The sequence below is a fragment of the Triturus cristatus genome, chromosome 9 (genome assembly GCF_964204655.1).
Source record: "Triturus cristatus chromosome 9, aTriCri1.1, whole genome shotgun sequence".
NCBI lineage: Eukaryota > Metazoa > Chordata > Amphibia > Caudata > Salamandridae > Triturus > Triturus cristatus.
The window spans coordinates 855806103-855824463 of record NC_140592.1 but is presented as its reverse complement, the minus strand read 5'-3'; the positions used below and the strand labels follow the sequence as shown (position 1 = coordinate 855824463).

At 47.4% G+C, this 18361-nt stretch overlaps 1 protein-coding gene across 2 annotated transcripts in view; it reads left to right on the top strand.

Annotated features, from left to right (window-relative positions):
* RCOR1 (REST corepressor 1) overlaps positions 1 to 18361 on the top strand; it is an 839441-nt gene that overhangs the window by 572594 nt on the left and 248486 nt on the right. For both annotated transcript variants that reach the window (XM_085626333.1, XM_085626332.1), the window contains one exon: positions 5101 to 5178. In XM_085626333.1, coding sequence (XP_085482459.1) covers positions 5101 to 5178 — 78 coding nt within the window. The remainder of the gene's footprint in view (positions 1 to 5100; positions 5179 to 18361) is intronic.

The following is an 18361-nucleotide window of genomic DNA, read 5'->3' as shown; positions in this document are numbered from 1 at the left end:
AGAGCTGCTCTAGAGGGAGAGAACGAGGTCAGCAGAGCTGCTTTAGAGGGAGAGAACCAGGTCAAGACACCTGCTTTAGAGTCGTAGAACCGGGTCAGCAGAGCTGCTTTAGAGCCAGAGAACCGGGTCAGCAGAGCTACTCTAGAGCCAGAGAACCAGGTCAGCAGAGCTGTTGTAGAGCCAGAGAAACCACGTCAGCAGAGCTGCTCTAGAGGGAGAGAACCAGGTCAGCAGAGCTGCTCTAGAGGGAGAGAACCAGGTCAGCAGAGCTGCTCTGTAGCCTAAGAACTAGGTCAGCAGAGCTGCTCTAGAGCCAGAGAACCATGTCAGCAGAACTACTTTAGAGCCAGAGAACCAGGTCAGCAGAGCTGTTGTAGAGCCAGAGAACCAGATCAGCAGAGCTGCTCTGTAGCCTAAGAACTAGGTCAGCAGAGCTGCTCTAGAGCCAGAGAAACCAGGTCAGCAGAGCTGCTTTAGAGGAAGAGAACCAGGTCAGCAGAGCTGCTCTAGAGCCAGAGAACAAGGTCAGCAGAGCTGCTCTAGAGCCAGAGAACAAGGTCAGCAGAGCTGCTGTAGAGCCAGAGAGACCAGGTCAGTAGAGCCAGAGAAACCAGGTCAGCAGAGCTGCTTTAGAGGGAGGGAACCAGGTCAGCAGAGCTGTTGTAGAGCCAGAGAACCAGATCAGCAGAGCTGCTGTGTAGCCTAAGAACTCGGTCAGTAGAGCTGCTCTAGAGCCAGAGAAACCAGTTCAGCAGAGCTGCTTTAGAGGGAGAGAACAAGGTCAGCAGAGCTGCTTTAGAGGGAGAGAACAAGGTCAGCAGAGCTACTGTAGAGCCAGAGAACCAGGTCAGCAGAGCTGTTGTAGAGCCAGAGAAACCAGATCAGCAGAGCTGCTTTAGAGGGAGAGAACAAGGTCAGCAGAGCTACTGTAGAGCCAGAGAACCAGGTCAGCAGAGCTGTTGTAGGGCCAGAGAAACCAGGTCAGCAGAGCTGTTGTAGAGCCAGAGAAACCAGGTCAGCAGAGCTGTTGTAGAGCCAGAGAAACCAGGTCAGCAGAGCTGCTTTAGAGGGAGAGAACCAGGTCAGCAGAGCTGCTTTAGAGGGAGAGAACCAGGTCAGCAGAGCTGCTCTAGAGGGAGAGAACCAGGTCAGGAGACCTGCTTTACAGCCAGAGAACAAGGTCAGCAGAGCTGCTTTAGAGGGAGAGAACAAGGTCAGCAGAGCTACTGTAGAGCCAGAGAACCAGGTCAGCAGAGCTGTTGTAGAGCCAGAGAAACCAGGTCAGCAGAGCTGTTGTAGAGCCAGAGAAACCAGGTCAGCAGAGCTGCTTTAGAGGGTGAGAACAAGGTCAGCAGAGCTACTGTAGAGCCAGACAACCAGGTCAGCAGAGCTGTTGTAGAGCCAGAGAAACCAGGTCAGCAGAGCTGTTGTAGAGCCAGAGAAACCAGGTCAGCAGAGCTGTTGTAGAGCCAGAGAAACCAGGTCAGCAGAGCTGCTTTAGAGGGAGAGAACCAGGTCAGCAGAGCTGCTCTAGAGGGAGAGAACCAAGTCCGCAGAGCTGCTCTAGAGGGAGAGAACCATGTCGGCAGAACTGCTTTAGAGCCAGAGAACCAGATCAGCAGATCTGCTCTAGAGCCAGAGAACCAGGTCAGCAGAGCTGTTGTAGAGCCAGAGAACCAGATCAGCAGAGCTGCTCTGTAGCCTAAGAACTAGGTCAGCAGAGCTGCTCTAGAGCCAGAGAAACCAGGTCAGCAGAGCTGCTTTAGAGCCAGAGAACCAGGTCAGCAGCGCTGCTCTAGCTGACACTGACTGACTGACACTGACTGACTGACTGACTACTATCTACTACTCACTCTCTACTACTCACTCTCTACTACTCACTCTACTACTACTCTCCACTACTCGGTCTCCACTACTCGCTCCCCACTACTCTACTACTTGCTCTCCACTACTCACTCTTTACTACTCTCTCTACTACTCACACTCTACTACTCTCTCTACTACCCACTACTATTCTCTACTACTCACTCTACTACTCTTTACTGCTCTCCAGCACTCACTCTCTACCACTCTCTCTACTACTCACTCTCTACTATTCTCTACTACTCACTCTGTACTACTCACTCTCTACTACTCACTCTACTACCCACTCTCTTCTACTCACTCTCTACTACTCACTGTACTACTCTCTACCACTCACTCTCTACCACTCACACTCTACTACTCTCTCAATTACTTGCTCTACTACTCCCGCTCTACTACTCCCGCTCTTTACTACTCGCTCTTTACTACTCGCTCTTTACTACTCGCTCTCTACTACTCGCTCTCTACTACTCGCTCTCTACTACTCGCTCTCTACTACTCGCTCTCTACTACTCGCTCTCTACTACTCGCTCTCTACTACTCGCTCTCTACTACTCGCTCTCTAGTATTCGCTCTCTAGTATTCGCTCTCTAGTACTCGCTCACTAGTACTCGCTCTCTACTATTCTCTACTACTCACTCTCTACTACACTCTACCACTCACTCTCTACTACTCTTCTACTACTCGCTCTCTACTACTCACTCTCAACTACTTACTCACTCTCTACTACTTACTCACTCTACTACTCACTCTACTACTCCCTCTCTACTACTCCCTCTCTACTACTCCCTCTCTACTACTCCCGCTCTACTACTCCCGCTCTACTACTCCCGCTCTACTACTCCCGCTCTACTACTCCCGCTCTACTACTCCCGCTCTACTACTCCCGCTTTACTACTCGCTCTTTACTACTCGCTCTCTAGTACTCACTCTCTACTATTCTCTACTACACACTCTACTACTCCCGCTCTACTACTCCCGCTCTACTACTCCCACTCTACTACTCCCGCTCTACTACTCGCTCTCTATTACTCGCTCTCTACTACTAGCTTTCGACTACTCTCTACTACTCACTCTACTACTCACTCTACTCTCTAATATTCACTTTCTACTCTCTATTATTCACTCTCTACTCTATTATTCACTCTACTCTCTACCTCTCCATCTCTACACCTCTCTACACGCACACATATATATATATGCATATATATGCATATGCATTTATATGTGTGCGTGTGTGTATGTATATATATATATATATATATATATATATATATACATACATATATAAGCATATATATAATCTGCATATCTATATAAATACAAATATAAATGCATATATGCATACATATGCATGTTATGTACATGAAAGTTTGAAAAACACTAAGTACAAGCAAATCTAAAAATCCACCTAATTACAAACAGAATTGCTTTAACTTAAACGAGGGCGAGACCTATTGCATTTTCAATGCTTGTTTACTTTGTTTCCATCAAGAAGGCATTCAGATGTGTTACACATTTGCCATAAATTCTGAATGGTAGCACTCTAGTTGCTCATTAGATCACTGTGGTAAAGCTACTGCTCACCAGGGAAGCCTGCTGCTGGTATTCAAAGTGCATGTTTCAGTCTGCATGTCAGATTTTTTTAATGAAATAGAAGAAGATTTGAGAAGTTAAAATGTGCCCTAATTTTTCTTTCTGCAGCACTAATCATACTTTCTATGGCAAAATGAACCCCCTCATTTTGTACCTTTGCAGATTAAATGTTTTAAGTGTTACCACTTTATTCCAATCAAGATGGCTTCAGGTGTGCCATACTTTTGTCATAAGTAAGACTGTTAGCGCTCTAGTTGTTCTTTGGAACACTCTGGGAAGCTGCAGTAGAACACAAAGGAATCAACTGACAGTCTCTGCCCTTGTTGGATGTACATGTTTTACTGAGAATGTCAGACTTTTCTCACATGACTGAGAAAGATAATGTGAATTTACAGAAAATATGCTCTCAGTTTAGCTTATAGATCACCTTCCAAACCTCTGTGGGAAAAGCATGAGAAAATAGTTTTCTCTCAAACGTGATTCATGATATCCCAGCAGAAGGCTGTTTCACATGGTAAAATCACCTTAGAACATACCACAATTCCTAAAATGAGTATGGTACCATCAACAAATGATTTATAATGTAACTAAAGGCTTAAAACCTTCTATTAACTGCAATGCTTTTTAATGAGGTGCTATCATGTATATTGGTCCCAAGATGGCTGCCAACACTTCTTGGATGAAGTGCTGACAGCCAATCAGATCTCACAATGAGATGTGTGGTTAGCCTCTGCCCTGAAATGTGATTTTAATTTAGATTTTCTCAGGAACTACTGAACAGATTTACACCATTTAAGCAAAAGGCACGACTCTGAGCTAAGGGCTACCTTTCTGCCAAAATTGGGGTAATTCCTTTCAGCAGTTCGGGCTGTAGCTGCGGCTAAAGGTCCTATAGGATATTGCATGGGGAAAACACGTTTTGGGACCCCCCTTTTTTCTCGGCCCCCACTACACGAATCATCCCGAGACTTTCAGGATATGAGCGGACCAGAGCTGGCCAAAAGTTTTGAACATTTTGCGAAGATTCGTCAATCGGCGCCAAAGTTATTGGGAATAGAATGTTGCGGATTTCCTATGGAAAATAGGCCCTAACTATAACTACCTGCTGGCGACCGCCAGTAGGTAATGTATGTATATGTGTGTATATATATATATATATATATATATATATAAGTCCGGGTCACTCTTCCAATAGTTGGCACCCACAGTGGAAAAACGTAAGTTAATACAGGACGATGTATGGATCCAGCCACTGGATGACAGAATAATGCAAAGTATATAGTTCTAGAAGAATGTGAAGCTTAACTATTGTCGCAGGTTAATAACGAGTGTTGCTGTGATATTTTTATAAATCTTTATTTTGAAATGCTTTTTAACGAACAACCCTGTTGCATGTTATATTTGAATCATAAGAAGGTGAGGTCAAACTTGAGTTATTTTCTTAGTAATGCAGTTTGAGTGACTTGCTAGATTTTAATTTGGTGAACTGTGTATTTGTATTGCTTTTAATGTGCCTTTAATAAGAACATGACCAGACCAATGAAATCCATTAATTTGTGATTCATAAGGCTAACACCATGTAATCAGATCATATAGTAGGTGTTTCAGTTTATGATGTGTGCAACATTGTATGTTCTTTAGATTCAGAATATCAAGCAAACGAACAGTGCTCTGAAAGAGAAACTTGACGGTGGATTAGATGACTACAGGCTCCCAGAGGTAGGAATCTCTTGCATCCCTGGTAACTAACACTTGCGTCATAGGTTTTTCATTGATAAAAACTGTAAGATAATTCCCCACTAAGTTAGAGCACCCTGAAAAACTAATATCCAATATATAAATTGTACAACAAATCCCCTCCAGACATATGCTGGTTAATTGCAATAAATTATTTGTTCTGTTTGATATATAAATCAGTTAAGATTGTCTTTCCAAAACCTTTGAAATCCCGACAAATACACCCTGCTGCTTAACTGATTTAGTTGGAGAAGAAAGGAGCAGCCTGATAGAATTGCATTAAAAGTTAAAACAGCACCTTTCCCCTTTGAGTCCAGGGATTGGCGTGATGCCTTGTACTGGCAGTTGCTTCTTAGTCAGTTCCTTTTTCTGGCTTGTTTGAGTGGGATCATAGAACACTTTGGGTGGCTTCACCCCTATTTTCCTTTATCAAAACTCCTTCTCGAAACGTTTTTGTGACTGAATTCAATGCTGTCACTGTTAGTGTGATGCCCTTGTGGAAGAAACAAAGCTGCAGTAGACATTCACAAAGTGTTTGTGGTCTGTCTCCTAGCTACAGTCTGTCAAGAAGGGCAAAATTTGCAACAAAAAAAAGTCAAAATAACTTTAAAAAAATAGAGGGAAAAGTGACAAGACCTCCAGAGATGCCTCTGTTTCCACTGTAACTGTTGTACCTTCCTCCACTAAGCCTTCCCATCAAGGGAGATCCTGAGAAAGACAATTGCAAAAAAAATGGGGGGAAAACAGTCAGTGACATCAAAGTCATTGGCGAACACCGTGCTTCAATGTTTTGCTATTGTCGACAGAGTCACTATTGACAGCAATGACATCACTACAGTCACCACACGCAAGCCTACGGTGTGAATGCTTTCCATACTAAATTCTGTTGCATTCTCAGTTTGTCTGTGCAACGTCACCGCAGCCGTCGGCCCACCATTGGACATTGAGACACCACTCGCCTTTACGTGCGAACACAGGAAGATGTATGGACCCAGCACAATCCGAAGTCACAGAGATCAATAACAATATGTTCGAGGCATACGAGCTGCAGATTACACACTTTTGCATAGATCGCCATCTGGTGTTGGGCCCGGATGTTTGCAGTTTGTTTTTCCTCTTGGAAAGTCTTTGGAAGTCACGAGGTCGGTGACTCCTCCTTTGGTTCGTATTGCGCATGGGCTTCGGCTCCTTCCTCAGATTGTTTTTTTCCGCCATCGGGCTCGGATGTAATACTTAGCGCTCCGGTTGCGAACTTTTCAAGTTCAACGATCGACGCAAAATCCTCGCTCATCGGTATTCTTCAGATCCAGATCTCCTCAATCACCTTCTCTTCGACACTTCTTCGATTCCAGTCGTCGACGGCGGCCTTCGGGCCTATCCCAGCTCCGGCCTCGGCTGATGGAAAGAACTCCATTCAAGAAGTGTCCTCGATGTAGGTCCAAATTCCCCCACACCGATCTTCATGAGGTGTGCAAACTCTGCCTCTCCCCTGAACACGAGGCTCGAGACTGTCCTGCCTGCAAGTCTTTAGATTGAAAAAGACTATTCGAGATCGAAGGGCCAGACGCAACATGGCGCACGCCTCGACCTCCGCTCCAGTCGACATCTTCGGGGACGACGCCGAAGCTCCGGCGCAGCAGCACACTGAAGAAGAAGACCTCGTCAGTGCTTCCGAAGCAGACGACTCGGATGTGGAGGACATCACCCCGACGCAGAGGGTCGTGAGTACCATACCCCCTCCCACACCGACACCCAAAAAGGCTCCGGTCATGCCTTCGGGCCTAGGCAAGACCAAAGACACTGCTTCAAACACCCCACCTTCGGGCCCGGTGAAGAAGCCACATAAGCCTTCCGGTGGCTCGGGCTCGAGCCAGCCTGCCAGCGGTGCCGAAAAAGAAGTCTGCCTCTACCTCCACACAGAGCTCCGTACCGAAGCCCTCAGGGTCGAAACCAGGCCTTTCGGTGCCAACCAAACCACACAAGGCCCTCGGCACCGAGACTCCCGTGCCGAAGTCCACCTCTGCGCAGACTAAAAAATCGGAGGTTCCTAAGATGCACAGCACAGACAAGCCCAAAAAGTCATCGGCCCCGAAACCTTCGGCGCCGACGGAACAACCATTGTCACAGGAACTGTTTACGCCGGATCCCTTGCAAAAGACACTTACCAAGGATCCAAAAACTGGACATTTGACTCTCTCTTCTAAAAAGAGACACTTGGACAAACCGGCTACGCCTCCACCTCCAAAGAGGAAGGACTCAGCTACCTTCCCTTTCAGAATTCCTTCCCCACCTCCTCCACCCTCTCCACCTCCGCCCCCTCCACCTTCTCCACCCCCACCTCATCGCTCCCCGACTCCGTCTCCAGACGATGATGATCAGGGGGACCCATATTATCCAGGGGATGTGCCACAAGACCCCACCCCTACAGGATCCCCAGATCCTTGGGACGACTATAATAATCCAGACATTCCAGATGTCCCACAAGATGACCTTTACCCATCCAGGCCATCACCACCGGAAGACTCATTAGGTTTCCATCACCTACTTCAGAGGGCGGCACATTAACACAGGGTAGAGCTACACACTGACCCGGTAGAGGAGGATTTCCTCCTAGACACCTTTGATACCGCACATAGGTCTACAGCTATACTACCTATGCTCAAGGGGGTAATAAAACATGCACCAGAAGTTTTTAAAGACCCAGTTAGGACTAGGGTCATTAACCCACGTATAGAGAAGAAGTATAAAGCTGCCCCCACAGATCCTGCCTATATCAAAGGGCCGGCGACACTGGATTCCCTAGTGGTTCCCACTGCACGGAAGAGGTCAAACTCCCAGGCCTCCGGAGAAGCACCACCGCCTGACAAGGAGTCAAAGCTACTAGACGCGTCAGAAAAGCGCACTGCGTCACAGGCAGCCAATATATGGCGTATCGCCAACACTCAAGCGCTATTGGCTAGATACGACAGAGCGCATTATGAGTTAGAGACCATCATGCACCATCTTCCAGAAAAATACAGAAATAGGGCCAATGAATTAATTCAAGAGGATAAAACCATAACCAACACCTCTATAAGATGTGCCCTAGCCGCAGCAGACACAGCCCCCAGGGCCATTAACACTAGTGTCCTCCTCCGCCGTCATGCTTGGCTCAGAATCTCAGGCTTTAAGCCTGAGGTACAGGTCTCCATTCTAAACCATCCCTTTGACCAAGAACATCTATTCGGTCCAAAGGTGGATGAGGCCCTGGAGAAAATGAAGGACACAGATACGGCGAAATCTATGGGAGCCCTGCAGTCACACCCTCCTAGACGCTCCTTTCGCCGCTCTTCCTTTCGGGGTACCGCCAGAGGATACTCCCAGATAGCGCGTCCACTTCCTACAAATCTCCTGCTCAATCCACCTTCACAAGGAGTTATCAAAGTGGCGGATATAGGGGCAATAACAATAAAGGCAGAGGCAAGACAAATACCGCCCGCTCTGCCATACCGCCTACCCAATGACTTCCCCCTGCTCCCTCTAGACCATCCACTCCGGTCGGGGGCAGGCTACAAAATTTCCTTCACGTCTGGGAGACCATCACCTCAGACAGATAGGTGACCCAAATTATTTGTTCAGGGTACTGTCTAGAATTAACATCTACCCCCCCCCCCCCCCCCCCCCCAAATATTCCACCCAGACAACGCCCAATGTCACAAGAACATTCCACGTTACTAAAGCAGGAGGTAACCTCCCTCCTACAAAAACATGCCATAGAACAAGTCCCCGCCAATCAGCAAAATGTAGAGGTCTACTCCCTGTATTTTCTGATACCAAAAAGAGAGGAGACTCTACGACCTATTTTAGATCTCAGGCCTCTAAACACTTACATACATTCGGACCATTTTCACATGGTAACCCTTCAACAGGTTCTTCCGCTCCTCTCCCAGAACGACTTTCTCACCACACTGGGCTTGAAAGACGCATACTTTCACATTCCGGTACACCATGCTCACAGAAAGTACCTCAGATTTGTAGTGGACGGGCAACACTACCAGTTCAAGGTGCTCCCATTCGGGGTCACAACAGCACCAAGGGTATTCACCAAGTGCCTAGCGGTAGTGGCGGCACACCTCAGAAGACAGCACATTCACGTCTTCCCATATTTGGATGACTGGCTAATAAAAGCCACGTCCTACAACCAATGTGTACACCACACCGCCACAACAATCCAACTACTTCACCAGCTAGGTTTCACGGTGAACCACCAAAAGTCCCTGCTGATACCATCCCACACAATGCAATACCTCGGTGCCACCATAGACACCTCAAAAGCCATAGCCTATCCCAATACTGCCAGGATTGCAAGCATCCAGGCTTTGCGTCAAAGATTCATACCTCAACACTCTCCCAGCAAGAGTGTTTATGCAACTAATAGGGATGATGGCCTCTTGCATTTTCATAGTGCCTCATGCAAGACTCCAGATGCGTCCACGCCAGTGGAACCAGGCCCAGGGGCAACTGACAGATCTGGTGTTGGTAGACGGTCGCACCCATCGCTCTCTGCAGTGGTGGAACACCACAAATCTTTCCAGAGGTCAACCGTCCCTGGACCCGGTTCCACAAATATTCCTAACAGACGCATCGCTCTCCGGCTGGGGAGCTCATCTGTTACACCTCACAGTGCAGGGCACATGGACGCCGCAACAAAAGTTACTCCACATCAACCATCTGGAGTTACTGGCAATCTTTCTAGCCCTAAAATCCTTTCAGACGCAGATTTCAGGCAAGGCAGTCCTGATTCGCACTGACAACATGACTGCCATGTACTACATTCAAAAACAGGGGGGCACACACTCTCCACAGCTCTGTCAACTAGCACAGAGCATATGGAGATGGGCAATTCCACACAAAATCTTTCTCCTAGCCCAACATGTCCCAGGAGTCAAAAACACCATGGCAGATCTGATCAGCAGACAGACGCAGCAGATCCACTAGTGGGAACTTCACCCACAGGTTCTTCACCCGTTCTTTCAGATGTGGGGGCATCCTCAGATAGACCTCTTCGCCACCCACGAAAACACAAAATGCCCAAGCTTCGCCGCCAGATACCCACACCCATTGTCCAAAGGCAATGCGATATGGATGAACTGGTCAGGCAAATTTACGTACGCCTTTCCACCTCTCCCACTAATTCCATTAGTGGTGCGAAAGCTACAACAGCACTCCCTAACACTCATCCTAGTAGCTCCAACATGCGCCAGACAACCGTGGTACACCAAGCTGCTGGAACTCTCGGTAGTGCCACACCAAAAGTTACACCTCTCACCATGCCTCCTAACCCAGAAACATGGAGAGATCAGGCACCCGGACCCAGCTCAGCTCAACCTTGCGATCTGGCTCCTGAGATCCTAGAATTCGGATACCTTAACCTTCCCCCTGACTGCATGAACATTATCCGAGAAGCTTGACGCCCTACTACTAGGGCCTGCTACGCTGCAAAGTGGAAAAGATTTGTTGTTCACTGCCATAACAACACAATCAACCCTCTAGATGCATCTATACAGCACATCATATGTTACTTGCTCCATCTACAAAGGTGTAATCTAGCATATACATCCATTCGGTTACACCTCGCAGCAATTGCTGCTTACCTACAGAACAGACAGCACCTATCACTTTTCAGGGTGCCTGCCATTAAAGCCTTCATGGAAGGCCTCAAACAAATAATTCCACCCAGAGTACCACCCTCACCTGTGTGGAACTTAAATATAGTTCTCACAAGGCTAATGGGACCGCCTTTCGAACCTTTGCATAAATGTGAACAGCAATTTCTCACATGGAAAACCGCTTTTCTTGTAGCCATCACTTCCCTTACAAGGGTCAGTGAGATACAAGCACTCACTATACAAGAACCTTTTCTCCAAATGCACCAGAACAAGGTTGCCCTCCGTACCAACCCAAAATTCCTACCCAAAGTCATTTCCCCCTTCCATCTAAACCAATCGGTAGAATTACCGTTTTTTTTCTCGCAACCTCAAACTGTTGCAGAAAGGGCTCTACACACGCTAGATGTTAAAAGGGCCTTACTTTACCATATCCAGAGAACACAACCTTTCAGAAAGACCAAACAACTGTTTGTCTCTTTCTCTCCACCACATAAAGGCAACCCCATCTCTAAATCGGGGATAGCTAGGTGGATTGTAAAATGCATACAGATTTGCTACCACAAGGCAAAACGAACGCTATCTGTTCCTCCTAAAGCCCACTCTACAAGGAAGATAGGGGCTTCTATGGCTTTTCTAGGGAACTTCACATTAGATGATATCTGCAAAGCAGCAACATGGTCAACACCGCACACACCTTCACAAAACATTACTGTGTAGATGTGCAAACCAAGCAACAAGCTAGTGTGGGCCAGGCTGTACTAAAAACACTATTCCAAACCACTGCAACGGATACCGGTGGTCACCGCTAGGGTTGGGTACTGCTATATAGTCTATCCAAAAGTGTGTAATCTGCAGCTCATATGCCTCGAACGGAATATGCTACTTACCAGTATGCATCTGTTCTTGGCATGTAGAGCTGCAGATCTACACACGCCCACCCGCCTCCCCGGCTACCTGTATCCGTTCCAGTCTATCTTATTTAGATACAACACACATGGGTTTCTTCACTATTATTACTACGCTCCATCTTTCCCTGCTGGCGAAAAACAATCTGAGGATGGAGCCGAAGCCCATGCGCAATACGAACCAAAGGAGGAGTCACTGACCTCGTGACTTCCAAAGACTTTCCAAGAGGAAAAACAAACTGCAAACATCCGGGCCCAACACCAGATGGCGATCTATGCAAAAGTGTGTAGATCTGCAGCTCTACATGCCAAGAACAGATGCATACTGGTAAGTAGCATATTCCTTGCCACATCTAGTCAATCTCCTCACTAGACTCCTAAGAAGTAGCCGAGACTTTCGCAATCATCAGTCAAGTCTCTTGGTCCAGTAAGATCTCCATGTTTTATCATTCTGTTAGGATCCCCTTTGCAAACACATCTTACAACTTGTTGTTCTCCGTCCCTGAAGCCGGTGCAAGCAACAAGGCATACTTTAATGTCCACTAGAAGGAAGAGACCAGAGACACCTAGGTACCTTCCTTTAGTAGAATCACCTCAAGGTCCTGTTTCACATAGAAGGGCTCTACCAGGGTCTTCCCGTTCTGATAATGACACTTTGTCCTCATGAACTCCCAAAATTTTTAACAGCATCTACCTGCAGGATTTTACCTATCCGAGATATCAACATGTTCCATGACCTGCTGTTTCAGGGAGCGAATGCGAAGTATTTCTCTGGAAACTTCACAACCTAATGGTATTGTCATGGACACCATACAACAAAGGGCTTTATTCAGCCTACCCAGCGATAGCCAGTTTTTCAGAGATCGGATGTCAAAACTGTTCAGTCATGTCTGAAGTTTGCAGAAAGCATGCCTTAGCACTGAAAACGTGAGCAATTCCCATCACCGAGAGTAAGCAAATAGACGTTCCAGATAATGGATGTGTAGAAAAGCTGCTGGCACGCTTAAAACTGCATGTGCAACTGCACTCTTGTGCCTATCTGTCCAAGAACTTTCGAAAAGTCTTCAAGTTCTCGAACTCACCAGGAACCGCCAACAAGACTTTGAATAAGTCATTCTAATAAGGCAACTAATCAAACTAGGTGCCACTTAAATTCCGCAGAACTAACAACTTCCAGCTTCTCTCATGCAAAAATCATAAAATGCACTTCTTGGCTATGTTGTCTCTAAAAACCAGATGCCAAGCTAAAAATGAAAAATTCCTTTTACAGCATCTACTCTTTTTGGTCGAAACACCCAAGAGCTGCAGAGAATAAAAGCAAGGTTGAGACTGTTAAAGCAGTTGGCCAAGAGGAGAAGCGCAGATTCTTCAGGTCACCATTTAGGCAGATATTGCAGGTATTACCCTAAACAGAGGATTCAGCTTCTTCATTGACTCGGCCAACACCAGCAACGTCAACAGCACTTACAGTCCCAAAAATGCCCATACCATCTGATGCGGTTTAGGAAATACATTCTCTGAGAATCGACCCTCTGACTCGTGAGGGAAATAGCCCTCAAAGAGCAAGCATTGACCTCTTCATCCCCCTATGTCATCCACTTCATTGGGAGGGGGAATGGTTGGCCCAATAGCTCTGCCTGTAGACAGGCAACAAAAAACAAGCATTTGCAATAGGTCTCGCATTGGTTAAAAGTTAGAGCTGTTGGCATTGAAAATGAGTTTTTTACTTTTTTTTGCAGTGTAGTAATTATACTTGCATAGTGCTATTGCTGTTGGTATAATATCACAGGGAAGTATGGCGGAAGTTAAAAGATTCATAGTATAGAACACCAATGAACCATATATGATTTTTGACATAGTATGCATTTTTTACCCTTTGTCGGCCAGGCAGAAAATCACAAAGAAATAATAAAGCTACTAGTACTCTTCTGATGCTTTATCTGCTGATTTGGCAAGATGCTCGAGGAAATGGCAGCTTCCACATCCCAGTATATGCAGTGTGAGACGTTGGCCTGGTATATGCTGGTCACTAGTTAAAGTGGCCACCTTGCACCAGTACAATTCAACTTTTATGGTAGATAGGTTTAAGACAACCTTTTTAAGAAAGCTATCCTAGTGGTAGCTGTGGAGAGCCGCCTTCAGGCCAAGTCTTTAGAGGAATGTAAAGCATCTTGGTTTACCTTATAATCTCTTGAATCACTAAATGAAAGGACACCACACAGGTATATGTATAAAATTATATGTATTTATTTCTAACACACTCTACTAATCTCTTTATAAGATTAGAAGTCAAGGACATATGCACAAATCAACATTTCACAACAAGTTAAGCACAAATATGGCTGGGGCCCTAGGGGCGTACCAGACCATATACTAAAAAAGAGGTTTAGGAATATCGACTTGAGAAGATACAAGGCCTAGGGCCTTCAGAAGCGCTGGGGCCTCACTAATCCACCCAAGGCAAGTAAGTAAAGGACCCACGGGAGACGCATGCAGTGTGAGAAAACAGCCGCGATCCCAATAGACTTCAATGGAGCAAGTCGCGGTTGGAATTTTAAAGTTTTAGGGTACTTCGGGAGAGTCTACAAGCAAGTCACTTACAGGGTAAGTAGTTCTAGAGCAAACACCCACAGGAGCACCGTAGTGCTGGAGTTACCTCACCCAGGGAAGCCGGGTGCATAGGTGTCTTTTGGTGTCGTGGCGTCGTTTTCAATGGGAGCCAATGAAGTCTTGCTGCTTGTGAAGTCAGGAGAAGTGTCTGGTGGAATCCAAGGCTGGATTCAGAAGAAAGAAGAACTGAAAGCAGAGGAGACCGTGTTCAAAGTCACTTGCCTTCTTCACCGGCGCCGACTCGACCTCGTTCGATGCTGGCTGTTCCTTTGGATCCACGCTCGACGCCGGCTCCGTTGCTGTCGGTCACGGCGCTGCCGACTCCTGCTGTGAGGATCAGATCCAGGAGGGAGGCCCAAAGGGTACTGGAGGAACAGAGGTACCTGATGGAGGAAGTAGAAGAAGGTGAGCTGATGGAGTCGGATGATGTGTTTGATGAATTGAAGGAGGCTAGTGGCCTGGATTTGTCGCCTGAATGCGAGATTAACCCTCCTGCTGATGCGCCTTCAAAGGATGTGGCTCCATACCACGCTGTTATTAAAAAGGCAGCTGATCTTCTAGATCTGCAGTTGCCATCTGCAGAGTTTAAGCCTAACATCCTGACAGAGGTTCTACACTCTCCTTCCTCTGCATCGGAGCCTTTGCTCCCTTTTAATGACGCCATTATAGAACCTGTAATGGAAGTATGGCGTAAGCCCTTCTCTGCTCCTGCAGTTTCTACGGTCATTGCTAGGAGTTATAGGGCAGCTCCAGGGGACCCAGACTTTTTAACATCTCATCCTACTCCAGAGAGTCTGGTGGTTCAGGCTGCCTGTACCAGAAAATATATAGGTGCTTTTCCCCAAGTCCCGAGTGTCGGGGATGCAAAGAAATTAGACCAGTCGGCTAAGAAGGTCATCTCTTCTGCCAGTATGGCCCTAAAATCGACGAATGCCACCTGCCTTTTGGGCCGGTATATCCATGCTCTTATGGATTCAGCAAAGCAATTGGCCCCCAAACTGTCAGAAGAGGATAGGATGAACTTTAATGAGATTATCGGATACCTAAGCGGCTGCACGTCAGGTAATCCAATGCGGCTTGGATACAGCTGATTCGGTCGCAAGGATCATGGGTTCTTCTGTTGCCACGAGGAGGAGTGCGTGGCTCAAATCTTACGAGTTCTCCCCTGATGTGCAGGCAACGCTCCTGGACTTGCCTTTTGATGGCTCTGGACTTTTTGGCAAAAAAGCGGATGCTGCGCTTGAAAGATTTAAGGAGAGTAAGGCCAAGGCTAAATCTTTGGGCCTTCAAACTCAGCCTAGGGGTTCGTTCAGAAGATACAGGGGCTTTGGAAGGTCATCCTTTCGTTCATACAGACAGCCCCAGCAGCAGCAGAACACTCTGTATAAGAGCTGCAGAGTCAGAGGTCGCACTTGAGGTCGACAGCTCTCCTCCTCCTCCTCTTCCTGCTCCTCAGCCCCTCCCACCACTGCAAAGCATCCCTAGATCCACCTTTCTGGATCATGCTGGTCCTGTGGGGGGTCGGCTTACCCAATTTCTACAAGATTGGGAATCGGTTACTACAGATCTTTGGGTTCTAGATCTTGTAGAAAAAGGGTACGCCCTTCCCTTTCGGGAATTCCCTCCAAATTACCCTCCTTGCCAAGGTGCTTGCTCTGAGGACCACCTTCTTCTCCTGTAGCAGGAAGTCCTGACATTACTAAAAAAAAAGGTGCGCTAGAGGTGGTTCCAGAGCGGGAAAGGGGTCAGGGATGCTACTCCTGGTATTTGCTGATTCCGAAAAAGGACGGCAGATTGCGTCCAATATTGGACCTCAGGATCTTGAATCTTTTTTTGAAGCAAGAGAAGTTCAAGATGCTCACCCTTGCGCAGGTTCTTCAAGCGCTGCATCAGGAGGACTGGATGGTGTCGATCGATTTGCAGGATGCGTATTTCCACATCCCCATCCTGAAGTCGCACAGGAAGTATCTCCGGTTTACGGTAGGGTCACAACATTATCAGTTTGCGGTCCTTCCGTTTGGTCTTACTACTGCACCTCGAGTCTTTACGAATGTGATGGCAGTGGTGGCAGCCCATCTCAGAAGGTCGGGATTTCAGTTTTCCCCTATCTGGACGACTGGCTGATCAAAGCGGAGTCACCAGAGAAGGTGCTTCATCATCTGCAGGTTACAACTCGGCTGTTGTACAAATTGGGTTTTTCGATAAACGTGCCCAAATCTCACCTGGTGCCCTCTCAGCGCAACCTGTTCATAGGGGCGGTACTGGACACTGTGTGTCGGGCATTCCCACCTCCACAAAGGATTCTTGACATACAGGAAATGATTCCCTTGTTTTACAATGGAGCGGTCCTGAAGGTCCTTCGCCTGCTCGGTCTGTTTGCTTCCTGCATTCTGTTGGTCAACCATGCATGCTGGCACATGAGGGCGCTCCAGTGGTGCCTCCGCAGGCAGTGGTATCCGCACAAATGAGATCTCCGGGAGTCTGTGAGGATCTCCAGAGAAGCTGCGGCGGATCTGTCTTGGTGGAGCGTGGAGGGCAATCTGTCTCAAGGAAAGCCCTTCCATCTACCTCCATTAGTGGCCACAGTGATAACGGATGCTTCCACTTTAGGGTGAGGTGCGCATCTGGGGGATCTGGAGATCAAGGGTCTTTAGTCTCCAGAGGAAGGTTTGCTTCACATCAACATTCTGAAATTACGGGCGATACGTGTGGCGCTCAAGGCCTTCCTCCCTTCCCTTCGCGGTCAGTCGGTTCAAGTCCTGACGGACAACACTACCGCGATGTGGTATGTCAACAAACAGGGAGGAGTGGGGTCGCTTTGTCTCTGCAGAGAGGCTCTGCGTCTCTGGTCCTGGGCTCAGGATCAGCGGATTTGTCTGATGGCAAATAATTTGGCCGGGGTTCTGAACGTGCGTGCAGACAGTCTCAGTCGGCAGTTCTCTGCCGACCATGAGTGGAGGCTACATCTGGAGGTGGTTCGTCACGTCTTCCGGACGTGGAGAACTCCTCGGGTGGACCTGTTTGCCACTCGCGAGAATGCTCACTACCTGTCATTCTGCAGTCTCCAGTATCCGAAGCAGGGAGCGTTGGGGGACGGGTTTCAGTTGAGATGGGACTCCCATCTCCTTTACGCGTTTCCTCCCATACCCTTGATTTCCTCGGGTTCTGAGGAAGATTCGCCAAGACCGGGCCCAAGTCATATTAATCGCCCCGGATTGGCCAAGAAGGGTGTGGTATACAGATCTTCACCACCTCTCCTCGTGCCCTCCGCTCCGTCTCCCTCTGAGGGAAGACCTCCTCTCGCAGGGGCAGGTTCTACACCCCCACAGCTTACACCTTCATGCCTGGAGATTGAACGGGGCAACCTAAATTCTTTTTCTCTCCCGCCAGATATGGTAGATGCAATTTTGTCTGCCAGACGTCATTCCACCAAATCTATCTATTCCTATAGATGGTCCTATACATGGTCTAAATTTGGGCTCTGGTGTGGGGAGAAATCTATTGATCCTTTGAGGGCTCGTTTATCTGACATTCTTCAGTTTGCCCTTTGTTTTGCTGTAGCCACTGTAAAGGGATATCTTTCAGCCTTGTCGGCATTCCTTTGCTTGACGGATCAGCCGTCATTGTTCAAATCGCCTATTGTTTTACGATTTCTGAAGGGCCTTACTAACAAGTTTCCTCCTCCTCCTTTTATTGTGCCTCAATGGGACTTAAACCTTGTCTTAACTTACCTGATGGGTTCTCCCTTCGAGCCCTTACACAAGTGTCCCTTGAGACTGTTGTCTTTCAAAATGGTCTTTCTCATTGCTATTACCTCGGCAAGGAGGGTAAGTGAGCTTCAAGCTCTGAGTTCAAAACCCCCGTTCTTGACCATTCATGCTGAAAGAATGGTACTCGGGACCAGGGCTTCTTTTCTGCCAAAGGTGGTAACTCCTTTACATCTGGGGTAATTCATTTCCCTTCCTACCTTCTATCCTCCCCCTCACCCTTCCAAGGAGGAGG